Raw genomic sequence first — 14,194 nt, forward strand, 5'->3', positions numbered from 1 at the left:
AAAACCAAAGCACTTTGTAAATGGTAACACACAATGTAAGTGTAAATGGTTTTCTTTGTAATTACACTACAGAATTAACATTAGTATAATAAAGAACTTTGTTCATATCCACATCAAGATTTTGAGTAAAGCTGCAATACACATATTTATGAAACTCAAGCGTATTTTCTATTACTGGCAAATATCTATGTCAGACAAAGTCTGTATTTAACAAGAACTTAGTCATTAATAACTAATTATCAATACAGTAAGGTGGCTATGATTCAAGCAAGCAATTAACAGATGTATGAGTGACAATAATTCAGTAACTGAAATCTTCTAAACCTGTTCCTGGTTACCAAAAGGAAAAGTTAAGAAATCACATATTGGCTGGCTGCAATGGCCTATGCCTATAATCCCAGCACTTGGGAGGCCCAGGTGGGAGGTTCGCTTGAGCCTAGGAGTTTGAGATACCATCTATTAAAATAAAATAAAATAAAATAAATTTTATCAATAGAGTTTTCATCCAACAATTTAGGAATACCTACTCTCTACCATAAACGAAAAGACTTGAGATATACAATCATAAAATATTCAAAGTGATTTATAAAGAAGTTTATTTTTCTTTTAGATGGAGTCTCTGTACCCCAGGCTAGAGTGCAGTGGTGCAATCTCAGCTAACTGCAACCTCTGCCTTCTAGCTTCAAGCAATTCTCCTGCCTCAGCCTCCCAAGTAGCTGCGATTACAGGTGTCTGTCACCATGCCTAATTTTTTTTTTTTTTTTTTACTTTTAGTACAGATGGGTTTTCACCATGTTAGCCAGGCTAGTCTCAAACTCCTGACCTCAAGTGATCTGCCTGCCTTGGCCTCCCAAAGTGCTGGGATTATAGGCGTGGGCCACCACGCCTAGCTAGAAGTTTACTTTTCAATTAGCTTCATTATTCATTAGTACATTAGTACTTTACGGATTTTATGTTTTTTACAGGTATTCCTTAAAGGTCAACAATACATTCCTTTCTGCTTCAATTGGTAAAAATCAGTTACACTCATGGGCACACACATACCACATGCACTGATGACCTGTGAAAAGTAAACAGATTTCTTACTTATATTCTAAACCATTTCTATTAAAATTTACTTAAAATACTTTAATGTTCAAATATTCTAGAAGTAATAAATACCATATTGTAATGTTTAATACTTAGCTTTTATTATCCAGATTTCTTACATTCATTATTAAAAACTCACCATACTTTCTACTAGAGGCATAATCTACATTTTTAGGAAAATTTTCAGTTTTAACTGTGTTAAGTAAAAGAACAATTTAGGCTGGGCACAGTGGTTCATGCCTGTAATCCTAGCACTTTGGGAGGCTGAGGTAGGGGGATCACGAGGTCAGGAGTTTGAGATCAGCCTGGCCAATATGGTGAAACCCCGTCTCTACTAAAAAATACAAAAATTAGCTGGGTGTGGTGGTGCACACCTGTAGTCCCAGCTACTCGGGAGGCTGAGGCAGAAGAATTGCTTGAACTCAGGGGGCAGAGGTTGCAGTCAGCCGAGTTTGTGCCACTGCACTCCAGCCTGGACAACAGAGCAAGACTCCGTCTCAAAAAAAAAAAAGAAAAATTTATTCATAACAATTCTCAACATAAAAAGGGTAATGAAAGATATTTTCCAAAGGATTAGAGACTTTAAAAGTGTACACATTAATAAAAAACTCAAATATCTTTTATTCATAGTATGGTTCTTCGATATGGCCAGCTAAAGAAAGCCAATGGCCAGGTGTTCATTAAGAAAGATACTAGGTTATTACTTAACAGATATTACTGGATGGCTGAAGGCTGGAATCCAGGTAATCTCTCAAAGTACCTTCCGTCCCTATCATTTGAAACTATTTGCCTCTCACATGGCAGAATTCTGGGAGACAAATAAAATGTTACCATGAACATTATCAAGTTTAGTCTTTAAAGCAGCAGATAATCTAACATTGAAAGCTATATACCAGGGGTATCCAATATTTTGGCTTCCCTGGGCCAAACTGGAAGAAGAATTATCTTGGGCCACACATAAAATATACTAACACTAACCAGAGCTGATGAGCTTTTAAAAATTTGCAAAAAAAAAAAATCTCATAATGTTTTAAGAAAGTTGACGAATTTGTGTTGGGCTGGGGGTTAGACAAGCTTGCTGTATACCTTAAGAAAAGGCAAAATTAATGAAAGCACCACTGAACAATGAATTAGTTCATTGAGTTGATTTAGAATTTAATCACTCAAAAGTAAAGCCCAGAGAAATTCAAGTCAGTAAGATACAAGGCAATTTTTCAGTCTTAAAGAACTAACAGGTAGCAGAATATTGAGCATTTGATATTTTGTCCTGGATAAATTTTTTATATTTTTAATTCAGGAAAACATACCGAATGGTAGACAAAATATATAATTCTCATACATATAAAGATATTTATAAAAGAAAAAAATCCATTTGGACATCCTTTTGATTTTCTATTCTAAAAATGTTTCAAGTTTTGGAGTCATTTATCTACTATTTAACTGTAGCATTTTACATACAGAATATTCTGGTATCTCAAAAATGTTAATATTTTTTCAACCCATAAAACTTTCCTGATAAAATACTTTCAAAATGTCAGTTTTACCTTTATAGCATTAGGCAAGCTTCTAAAATAAATTTCAGTGTAATAAATGACCTTTCTTGAAAGCATTTTTTGCTTCTTTTACTCAAAATAGCTAATTTAAACTGGGCACTGGTGCAAAATAATTCAAGCTAACTACATCAAAAGGGTGGCTTATTGTGGCTACAGAAACAAAGCAGTGGCAAGTAGTATGTAAATGAGACTCAACAAAGCAGCATCCTGTTACCAGTGATATTCAATACCATGCTTTTCATGAGTGCCTATTTAATAATAATGTGCAATAGTAACAATTACATTTGTACAAAGGCAGTTTATTTCAATAGTTTAAAAAATTACTAAGTCCTGAGATTATATTACCATATGAGATTGTACTTAAAGTCATCTAGGGATTCATATATATACATATGTGTGTGTGCATACATATGTATATATGTGTATATATGTATATATGTATATGTGTGTGTATATATATGTGTGTGTGTATATATACGTGTGTGTGTGTGTGTATATTTTTTTTTGTTTTGAGATGGAGTCTTATTCTGTCTCCCAGGCTGGAGTGCAGTGGCACGATCTTAGCTTACTGCAACCTCCGCACCTCCTGGGTTCAAGCGATTCTCCTACCTCAGCCTCCAGAGTAGCTGGGATTACAGGTGCATGTCACCACACCCAGAAAATTTTTGTATTTTTAGTAGAGACAGAGTTTGGCCATGTTGGCCAGGCTGGTCTCGAACTCCTGACCTCAGGTGATCTACCAGTCTTGGCCTCCCACAGTGCTGGGATTACAGGCATCAGCCACTATACCCAGCCAGGAATCATATTTTAAAGCAGAATGAAAACTCATATGCTCTATTGAGATGATAAAATTTAACTTTTCACAAGAAAGAAACCATTTTACCAGTGACTAATTTTTTTGGTCCCTTAGAAATAAGTAAAGAGGCAATAGTCAATATGGTGTGTTCCATGTGCAAAAGAAACCCTGAGAGAAAAATGGGATTAAATGTAAGGAGCTGTGAAAAGAAAATACTAAAATGAATACAAAGAATATAGCAGTATTCAGGAGAATAAAACTCAAGATTGTTTGATATATAAAAAATAAATTGTTGTACCAAACGCATTTTATATGCTCAATTCATTCACAATCATATAATGGCTTCCCTTTGATTAAAAAAAGGAATGCTTGAATTCGTTTTTATTTCTTGGAATTAATTTTCTCCAACATGGCATTATATACAATGAAGGAACTACCATTTACTTGAAGGCATTAACAGGCAGGTCCAGGACCCACAATTCTTGACTTTCAGTCCCGTGACTTTTCACTATAATAGGTACCCAAATAACTGAAATGACTTTGAAAAACCTCAATATTCACTAAATAAAACCTATTCCATAAAACAGGTAAATTGCAATGCATAAGAATGACAAAGTATACAGCCAAGAAATATACATTATAATTGTCTAACATTTGGGATATAAAAATAAAGATCTCCATTTATTTTAAATATTATATACATAGAAAGAGCTCATCACAACATAAGAGAACACAACAAGCAAAGATTAGGTTCACGTTTTGATTTTGGAATTTTATTTGTATACTGTTTGATGAGACACCACAGTGGATTACAACATGGAAAATGGAAACAGTAACACCTGATTTACTAGCCCTCTTAGCAAATGTATGAAATATTATCCAAATTATTCCAGAACTAATTAACTAACTGCTGAGTAATTCAAGCCTTTTGCTCCTGTTTGCCATGACATCATTTTAAACATTGCACTAAAGGCTGAGGGAAAGAAAGGTCATGACATTCAAATAAATTATTATAAAGGCTGAGGGAAAGAAAGGTCATGACATTCAAATAAATTATTTTATGATACCAACACACCTAAAAGGTATGGGTGGAGAAGATGAAATTCTTAATTAAAATGAGATTTCAATTCCAAACATTAAACAGGCAATCAACCCTAAAAAACGTTAGGATATGTCATTTGTGAAAATACGCCTTTTAAAACCATCTCTCTGTTCTAATCAGAGAAAACGTCACTAACTACAAATGCACCTCACAGTAGTCAAGTTTATTTAAAATTAGAAATTGGCCAGATATAGTGGCTCACGCCTGTAATCCCAGCATTTTGGGAGGCTGAGGTGGGCAGATCACCTGAGCCCAGGAGGTCAAGACTAGCCTGGACAAAATAGCCAGATTCTGTCTCTACCAGAAAATAAAATTAGCCAGGCATGGTGGTGCACAACTGGAGTCCCAGCTACTCAGGAGGCTGAGGTAGGTGGATTAATTGAGCCTAGGAGATTAACGATGCAGTGAGCAGTGATTGTACCACTGCACTCCAGCCTGGGTGACAGAGTGAGACCCTGTCTCAAAAACAAAACAAAACAAAACAAAAAATCCCAAACACCAAAACAAAAAAATTAAATAAAAAACTGGAGTAATGCAATAGCTAACTGTTTGTTTATAATGGCTCTTGTGGTACACTATCCTATGCTTAACTTTAGACATTCAACATCTGTGGTCAGCTCCAATACCATGTAGCTTTGAGCCCATGGATTTCTGGATAAGAATTTCTGAATTTAGAAAGCTGGTTCAAGGGAATGTACCCTAGAGAGAACCTCCATTGGTTCTCTGCCAGACTTGGTGGTTTACGCCTATAATCCCTTTGGGATTGTAATCCTATGATCCCTTTGGGATTATAATCCTATGATCCCTTTGGGGATTACTTTGGGAGGCCTAGGTGGGAGAAGCCCTTGAGCCCAGAAGTTTGAGATCAGCCTGGGTAACATAGCTAGACCTCATCTCTACAAATAATAATTTTAAAAAATTAGCCAGGCGTGGTGGCATGTGCCTGTGGTCCCAGCTACTTGTGAGGCTGAGGAATCACTTGAGCCGAGGTGGTCGAGGTTACAGTGAGCTGTGACAGCACCACTGCAATCCAGCCTGGGTGACAGAACAAGACTCCATCTCAATAAATAAATATATAAATAAAAATAAAAAATCTAATATCAGGATGAAATAATTGGCCTAATGCAAAAAAAGAAAACGGAAAAAAAAAAAAAAGGGCGAAAGAGGGGGAAAAAAAGCCTGGGTGCAGTGGCTCATGCCACTAACCCCAGCACTTTGGGAGGCCAATGTGGGAAGATCCTTGAGCCCAGGAGTTTGAGATCAGCCTGGGCAACAAAATGAGACCCTGTCTCTACAAAAAAATAATTTAAAAAAATTAGTTGGGCATAGTGGTGCATGCCTGTAGTCCCAGTTACTTGGGAGGCTGGGGTGAGACTGTTTGATCCCAGGAGTTCCAGGCTGCAGCAAGCTATGATCACACCACTGCACTCCAGCCTGGGTAGCAGAGCAAGACCTATCTCTAAAAAAGAGGGATGGAGGTGTTAGGGGGTAGCCAGTGTATAAAGCCAATGTAGCCGGTATGTATGCTGGAGAATCAGAACAACAAAAATTTTATTTTTATAGTGTACCAAAAACTTACTGTTAAGGGTTGAATTGTGTCCCCCATGAAAGATATGTTCAAGTCCTAACCCCTGGTACCTATGAATGTGATCTTCTTTGGAAATAGGATCTTTGCAGATGTAATCAAGTTGAGATGAGATCATCTTGGATTAGGATGAGCCCTAAATCCACTGACTTGGTGTCTTTGTAAGAGAAAGGAAAGGGTGATTTGGATGCAGACACATAGAGAAGAACATGAAGCTGTGAAGAGCTTGAAATGCAGATGGAGGAAAAGGCGGGAGTGATGGCATCTATAATCCAAGGACCACCAAGAATTGCTAGGGTCCACCAGAAGCTAGGCAGAGGCAGCAGGGATTCTTCCTTAGAGCCTTTAGAGGAAGTGTGGCCCTGCCCAAACCCTGATTTCAGATTCCCCGCCTCCAGAACTGTGAAAGAATAAATTTCTGTTGTTTATAAGCTGCTGAGTTTGTGGTACTTTGCTGTAGCAGCCTTAGGAAACCAAATACACTCATGTACACATAACAACATAAGATTTCAACCTGAATTTTAAAATAGAGGGAAACTTACTTTCCCTTAGGTTAAAAGTACCCAGCATACAAGAAAAAGTAAAGGTAATTCTCTAGGGAATTCAAAGTCATCCTGGATGGTTTTTTTTCTAAGGTTTGTTTGGGTGCATCTTGGGGAGATAAAATCCTATGTCTAAGGAACAAAGAAAATGTTAATACTTTTGTGGAACCAAACATGTACTGATTTGCTAACCTTTAAAATACTGGTCAGGCGAGGTGTGGGGGCTCACGCCTATAATCGCAGCACTTTGGGAGGCCGAGGTGGGTGGATCACTTGAGGTCAGGAGTTTGTGACCAGCCTGGCCAACAGGGCAAAACCCCGTGTCTACTAAAAATACAAAAATTAGCCAGGTGTGGCAGTGGGCATCTGTAATTCCAGCTACTTGGGAGGCAGGAGAATCACTTCAGCCCACAAGGCAGAGGCTGCAGTGAGCCAAGATCGTGCCACTGCACTCCATCCTGGGTGACAGAGTGAGACTCTGTCTCAAAATACAATAAAAATAAAATAAAATATTGGTCAATATATTTACTTAGCCCTAAGAAATCTAAATTTGTTTAATAAAGTAAATTAAACTTCACATACAAAAATCACATTATTGAAGCAATATTTCAAAAGGGCACAAAGGGAAGTTTTTTTACTTCATAAAAAATTAACTTTAACTTTTCAAGTTAAAGAGTCTGAAGACTTGGCTGCTAACTTTAATTACTGAAGGAAAGAGTATTTTTTCAGTTTTAGTAGCATTAAAGTCTTATACTATTTTTAATTTATTTTTTAATCAACAAGTAAAAAATCATGTTTATGGTGTATAATAGGATCTTTTGATACATGTATATAACTGGAATGGCTACATCAAGCTACTTAACATGTGCATTAACACACATACTTTTTTGTGGTGAGAACACTTAACATCTACTTTCTTAGCAGTTTTCAAATATGCAATATATTGTTATTAACTGTAGTTACCATCAGGTACAATACATCTCTTGAATTTACACCTCCTAACTGAAATTTTGTGTCATTTGGCCAGTATCTCCCTACTCCCCTACTCTCCAGCCTCTGGTAACCACCATTTTATTGTTTCTTTGTGTTCAAAAGTCTTATACTATTAATAGCTAAACTTATCTTTTGATTTTGTAAAGTTTAAGGCATTCTACCTAAGTTTCCAAAATAAATGTAATTATATAAAATTTACAGTTAAATATTCTTTAAAATGTAAGACTAGGAATTTAAAGGAAAATGTATATGTATTTTTTGCCATTCATTTTTTAACAAGCATTTACTGAATGCCTAAATGCCAGACACTTGATAGGTATGAGAATTCAAAGATAATAGGGCTCCATTCCTCACAGAGCAAACAGTTGAATGATAAGGCAGACAATAAAAATGGGACAAGTTCTCTAAAGAGATGTGTGTAAAGAAAGGAAGGAACTCACTCTGGGCATGGTGACTCACACCTGAAATCCCAGCACTTTTGGGAGGCCGAGGTGGGCGGATCACCTGAGGTCAAGAGTTCGAGACCAGCCTGGCCTACATGGTGAAACTCTGTCTCCACTAAAAATATAAAATTAGTCAGGTGTGGTGGCGCACACCTGTAATTAATCCCAGCTACTCGGGAAGCTGAGGCAGGAGAATTGCTTGAAGCTGGGAGGCAGAGGTTGCAGTGAGCTGAGCTCACATCATTGCACTCCAGCCTGGAGAGGGTAGAAGAGGAATTCCAGATAAATGGGAAAAAAGGACAAGCGAAGAGGCAGTAATATGAACCGGGATACACATGGAACCCTGAACAGATTTGGCATATCCAGGGCTGCTAGGAAACTCTTTTTCTTTTTTTTTTTTTTTTTGAGATGGAGTTTTGCTCTTTTTACCCAGGCTGGAGTGCAGTGGTGTGATCTTGGCTCACTGCAACCTTCACTTTCCGAGTTCAAGTGATTCTCCTGCCTCAGCCTCCTGAGTATCTGGGATTACAGGCGTGCAGGAAAAAAAAAAAAGTGATGAGAGTCTTGTGGACTAATTAGGCAAAATTTCCTACCCAATATACTGCTAACTTTGCAATATAACTTAGGCAGTAATATGAATCAGGGATACACATGCTTAAATCAGTAGAAATCTTTAATTGCTAATTGATGCACTTACTAAACTTTAAGTTACAATTTTAGAAATTTTAATAGGCTACACTTGGAAGAGTAAAAATTTCTTTTATATTATTAAGATGATTGGGTTTTATAGCCTTCTGAACTTTCATCAAAGCTTTTCGGGTTCCTTGGGAGGGGGAGGTTGTTTTGTTTTATTTTTTTGAGACAGGGGCTTGCTCTGTTTCTCAGGCTGGAGTACAGAGGCATGATCATGGCTCACTGCAGCTTGGACCTCCTGAGCTCAGGTGTTCCTCCTGCCCAGCCTTTTGAGTAGCTGGGACCACAGGTGTGCACCACCATTCCTGGCTAATTTTTTTATTTTTATTTTTGTAGAGACAGGGTCATGCCATGTTGCCCAGGCTGGTCTTGAACTCCTGGGCTCAAGCAATCCTTCCACCTTGGCCTCCCAAAGTGCTGGGACTACAGGTGTGAGCCACCGCACCTGGCCTTCTTGTTTTTATTTATAAATTGATAATGGCCTTAAGATTTTATATGGCCTTTGAATCTTTCTGAATTTCATTATAGGCTCAGGTAAAAAAAAATTCCATTACAAAGAAAAATTCTATATAACAAAACAGTGTGTAAATGTCCCATTATAAGTAGAGTTAGTAATAATGAATTCTTTGTAAAGATTTTACATACTAAATGCTTCCTCTCTTGATTATCCTCTTAAGATACTCATCCTGTAATTCCAAAGACCTTAAATGGTATCTATTGCTAAGAGCTTTGTCATTTCTGCCTGGTGATTAAAAATACCTTTTAACTCCCTGAGTCTTTTCTCAATGTAAACATTCCTAATTGAGAAATCAAACTGAATTCCAAATGCAGTGCAGAGACCTGAGAAAATGTAGGGATGACAGTTCCTCCAGTTTACTGTTAATAAATTCACAGACCTTCTGTTCATTCATTGATTCATTACAGAGAGCCCATTTTATCATCTGCAAACTATAAATATGATTTCCAGTAATATAGTCTCCATAAAAGAATCATGATACTAAACAGAAGTGTTCTTTGATGAAACAAATACTCATTTGAAAGCTAAAGAATAATGCATGTCTTCTTTTGTCTTTACAAGGCTAGTCCATTAAAGGTAGAGAGATTATCACTTTGAGCTACACTACTGAATTATAGTTTATACAGACTCTTTTCTTTAATTTCAGTATATAATAGGAAAAGAAAAAAACACCCTTTCCTTTCAGTCAGTGCTTAATATTTTGAACTGTAATCAAATGGGCAATTTTTACTGAGATTATAGAAATATATTGTTTCTAAAGCAATGATAAACAGTTTAATACAGACAGTTGCAAACTTGAGCTATCAAAGTCAGGTAAACTAACCTTCCCCATTACTTTGGCCTTATCCTCACACTGGCTCTCTTATCCTCACACTGAGTCCCTGAGTCTGCTGAGGTCCCCAAATGGAAACTGTGATGCATAAATCCAAGGTGGTTTTCAAAGAATCAGCCATGTAAACAAAAAGTAAAGGTACAAGATAAAAATATCTGACAATTGCTTTAACATTCACTATAAAAACCAATAAAAGAAAAAAAGGAAAAACAAAAAGAAATTAAAAATAAAATTCACTACTAAAACGACAGAATACGCTACTCTTTTGCAGACTGATTTCCATTTGCTTCTTAACTGAAGAAAGAAAATGGAAACACTAATGTGCAGGGTACTCACATAATAATTTACAAATGAAGTAGCAAAAAGAAATTCATCACACCTCAATATGTTATAAATAACAACAAAGAGTTTTCTTACCTTCAAAAGTTCAAAGTAATGGAGACAGTGGTAAACAGGGGCCAGAAGCAGCCTGGGTAAAACATATTGAACAGCTTCTTTGAAACCTTCGCCTATTGACTAGAAAAAAAAAGTGATTTAATTTTTTTTTAAGTTTACTTTTCAGACATTGTACATCTTGATTTAAAAATTACTATACCTGCAAATAAAGTGCTGCCCCAGGCTTTGATAACTGACTAAGGAAACGATCATGAAAACCAGGTCGCAAAATATCTCGAGCATACGATTCATATGGATCAAATGCCAGTTCCTTAGAAAATAAAGAAGGTAAAACATAAATAATCTACCATTACAAACACAGAAAGATTTAATTATGGGACACGACTATGCGAGCACAGTTATGTATTTCTTTGAAAGTCTCTAAACAAAAATTATATGACTACTAATTATAATTTTAATAGAAGAGATCCCAATATTCTCAAGTAAGAGAGTAAATCAGTTCTTTCTGATGAATAATAGAATCCTTTTATGTTATAACAGCTCTCATTAAAGGTTTCCAGTAGAGTATTATCAACAAACATGGCCATAAGAGTGGGCAGACTTTTGGTTCTAGAAAACAAAGCTTAACTTGAACAACAAAGAATATAAACATGTACAACTAGGTAAGGTATAAACATTTAGAATACTGAAGCCAGACATGTTTTTATAGTTCTCAGTGGTAGACATGTACTTTCATATTCTATAAACCAGAAGTAACAGTTCATGTCATCTAAAATTCATTGTTCTAATTTCACAAAACAATTAAACAAAATCCGGACTGCCCAAAATTTTGCCATCATTAATATCACCAATCAATAAACTAAATTCTAATGGCTCAGTTAAAAAGAGCAGAATATACTGGTTTTGAAGATTTCTGGGGAAAAAGAGAGTAGTTATCTTGATTTTAGCAGAAATAGAGTCGCTCCTCTTCTATCTTGTGCTGTATTCCTGGTATAAAACTATTATGAAAATGGTGCTCTAGATTCTAGCAGGAGCTCACTTCCATAAAGGGTAATTCTAGCAAGAGGAAGAGGACATCTAGTGGAGGAGCATAGTAGAAAGAGGTAGAAGGAAATGAAAGAAAAGACGGTTATGAATTAAATCACCCTTAATGATGTTTTTCAGATTGCTTTTTTTTTTTTTTGAGATAGGGTCTTGGTCCTACTCTGTCACCCAGGCTAGAGTGCAGTGGTGCAATCATGGCTCACTACAACCTCTGCCTCTTGGGCTCAAACAATCCTCCCTGCTCAGTCTCCTGAATATCTGAGATCACAGGCGCACACCACCGCGCCTGGTTAAATTTTTTGTGTATTTTGTAGGGACAGGGTTTCTGCCGTGTTGACCAGGCTGGTCTTTTTTTTTTTTTTTTTTTTTTTTTTTTGAGACAAAGTCTCCCTCTGTCGCCCAGGCTGGAGTGCAGTGGCGCTATCCCGGCTCACTGCAAGCTCCGCCTCCCAGGTTCCCGCCATTCTCCTGCTTCAGCCTCCCAAGTAGCTGGGACTACAGACGCCCACCACCACGCCCGGCCAATTTTTTTGTATTTTTAGTAGAGACGGGGTTTCACCGTGATAACCAGGATGGTCTCGATCTCCTAACCTCGTGATCCGCCCGCCTCGGCCTCCCAAAGTGCTGGGATTACAGGCGTGAGCTACTGCGCCCGGCCTGACCAGGCTAGTCTTGATCTGCTGGACTCAAGTGATCCTCCTGCCTCAGCCTCCCAAAGTGCTGGGATTACAGGTGTGAGCCGCTGCGCCTGGCCTCAGATTGCTTTTTAAGAAATGATTGAATAGTAATACCACCAGATCAGACATCAGAAGACGTGAGCTCTGGTTGTTGCAAAATGCAATATGGCATGTAAACTTCTAAGTCATACTGGATTCCTTGAGCTGGCTCCTAGTTGACTTCCCAATTTTTAACTCCTTCAACTTTATTCTCAACTAAAACTTGCAATCATAACACCAGAAATTGCAGTCTATTATGTTTTACAGAAATTGATAGTAAGGTTTCAAAAATAACAAGAGGATGGAGTCAGGTATGAATACAGTGGATTGGAGAAAAGACTACAAATGTGAAGAGATGCTTATAGCTTAGGTCTCTTCCAATTCAGAAATGATCATATGCCACAGACATGTTTGCCCTCCTCCCCTTTCAATAAGTCCTAATTTATTACCCAATTTTTATAACTACAGGTAAAGAAAAGGCTTTATAATGTGGCTTAAAAGCATGGGTTTTGGAGTCACAGAGATGCACATTTCAATTCTGACCCTACTATTTATTAGCTGTGTAACCTTTGACAAACTACTTACTTTCTCTAAGCCTGTTTCCCACTGGAAATGTGAATAATAATAATTTCACAGGGTTGTTTACAGAACTAAATGAGATATAAGTAAAGGGCTTATAATAGTATCTGGCACAGAGTAAGCCCTGCATAAATGGTAGTAGCTAGTACTATCATTTTGAAATAGCTAATCTCAAGAGAAAAAAAAAATCAACAATTAACGAAGAATCCAAACACTCTTCACAAAGTTTTATTCTTGAAGACAAGTTTTTAGAATGGCAAGCAATTCTGAGAGATGGTATGAGTTAATAGATGATTTTATGATAGGTTCATTGGTTAAAATGTAACAATATTCATAGGAAATATAAAATTGTCAATACACATAATTGACAGAAAAGTACAGAGAACAGCCTAACCTAACTATACCCACCATCGAACTCAGAAAAGTTCAACATTTTATAATACCTGCCTCAGCTTTTTAGAAAAGAAATAAAACAATATAGACGTAATTGCTTCCTTTAGGCTCCCTTTCATAAGCTTATCTCCTGCTGATCACCAGAGGTAGTCATTACCTTGAATTTGAATTTTTTCCTTCCCGTGTACGTTTTTATATCATAATTACATATGTATCAAGAAACAAAGCAACATGTTGTTTTGCATGCTTTCAAACTTCATATAAATATCATAATGTATACATTCATCTATAAGTTGCTTTTTATACTCAAACTTTGTTCAAGTTTATCTATTTTGATTCATAGTTCCTTTCACTTTATTTTAAAACTTTGTATAATATTCTACTGTATGAATATATCATTTTCTCTAAATCCATTCTCCATTGATAGATAACTGTTTCTTGTTTTTCACAATTTAAAAAATTCTGTAATTTTACACTTCACTTTATTGTGCTTTGCAGATATTGCTTTTTTTTAACAAGTTGAAGATTTGTGGCAACCCTGTGTGAAGTAAGTCTATTGGCCCCATTTTTCCAACAGCATGTGCTGATTTTGTCTCTGTGTCACATTTTGGTAATTTTTGAAATATTTCAAACTTCTTCACCATTATTACTGAGTCAGTGTTCACTTACCATTCTGAAACTCCTAGGGCCCTTAAGAATTATGCTAAATCTACTCTGGCTGTGCCCTATAAATGGAACAGCAAAGCCTGGATGATAGTACAACTGTTTACAACATGGTTTACTGAATATTTTAAGCCCACTATTGAGACCAACTGCTCAGAAACAAAACAAAACAAAACAAAACAAAACAAAAAACTTCTTTCAAAATACTGACATTGAACCTAGACCCTTAAGAGCTCTGATGGAGATATACAAGGAGAT

At 36.7% G+C, this 14,194-nt stretch overlaps 2 protein-coding genes across 6 annotated transcripts in view; one reads left to right on the forward strand and one right to left on the reverse strand.

Moving 5' to 3' along the window:
- LOC105464882 (Rho guanine nucleotide exchange factor 33) overlaps positions 1 to 14,194 on the forward strand; it is a 278,945-nt gene that overhangs the window by 136,999 nt on the left and 127,752 nt on the right. The gene's annotated exons all lie outside the window — the stretch shown is intronic.
- The window catches only part of LOC105465416 (SOS Ras/Rac guanine nucleotide exchange factor 1), a 155,695-nt gene that overhangs the window by 52,140 nt on the left and 89,361 nt on the right, over positions 1 to 14,194 (reverse strand). For both annotated transcript variants that reach the window (XM_071076554.1, XM_071076553.1), the window contains exons 7-8: positions 10,741 to 10,851; positions 10,563 to 10,661 (exon numbers count right to left, since the gene is read on the reverse strand). In XM_071076554.1, the coding sequence (XP_070932655.1) occupies positions 10,563 to 10,661; positions 10,741 to 10,851 (210 nt within the window). The remainder of the gene's footprint in view (positions 1 to 10,562; positions 10,662 to 10,740; positions 10,852 to 14,194) is intronic.

Source organism: Macaca nemestrina, chromosome 13 (genome assembly GCF_043159975.1).
Source record: "Macaca nemestrina isolate mMacNem1 chromosome 13, mMacNem.hap1, whole genome shotgun sequence".
NCBI classification, from domain to species: Eukaryota; Metazoa; Chordata; class Mammalia; order Primates; family Cercopithecidae; genus Macaca; species Macaca nemestrina.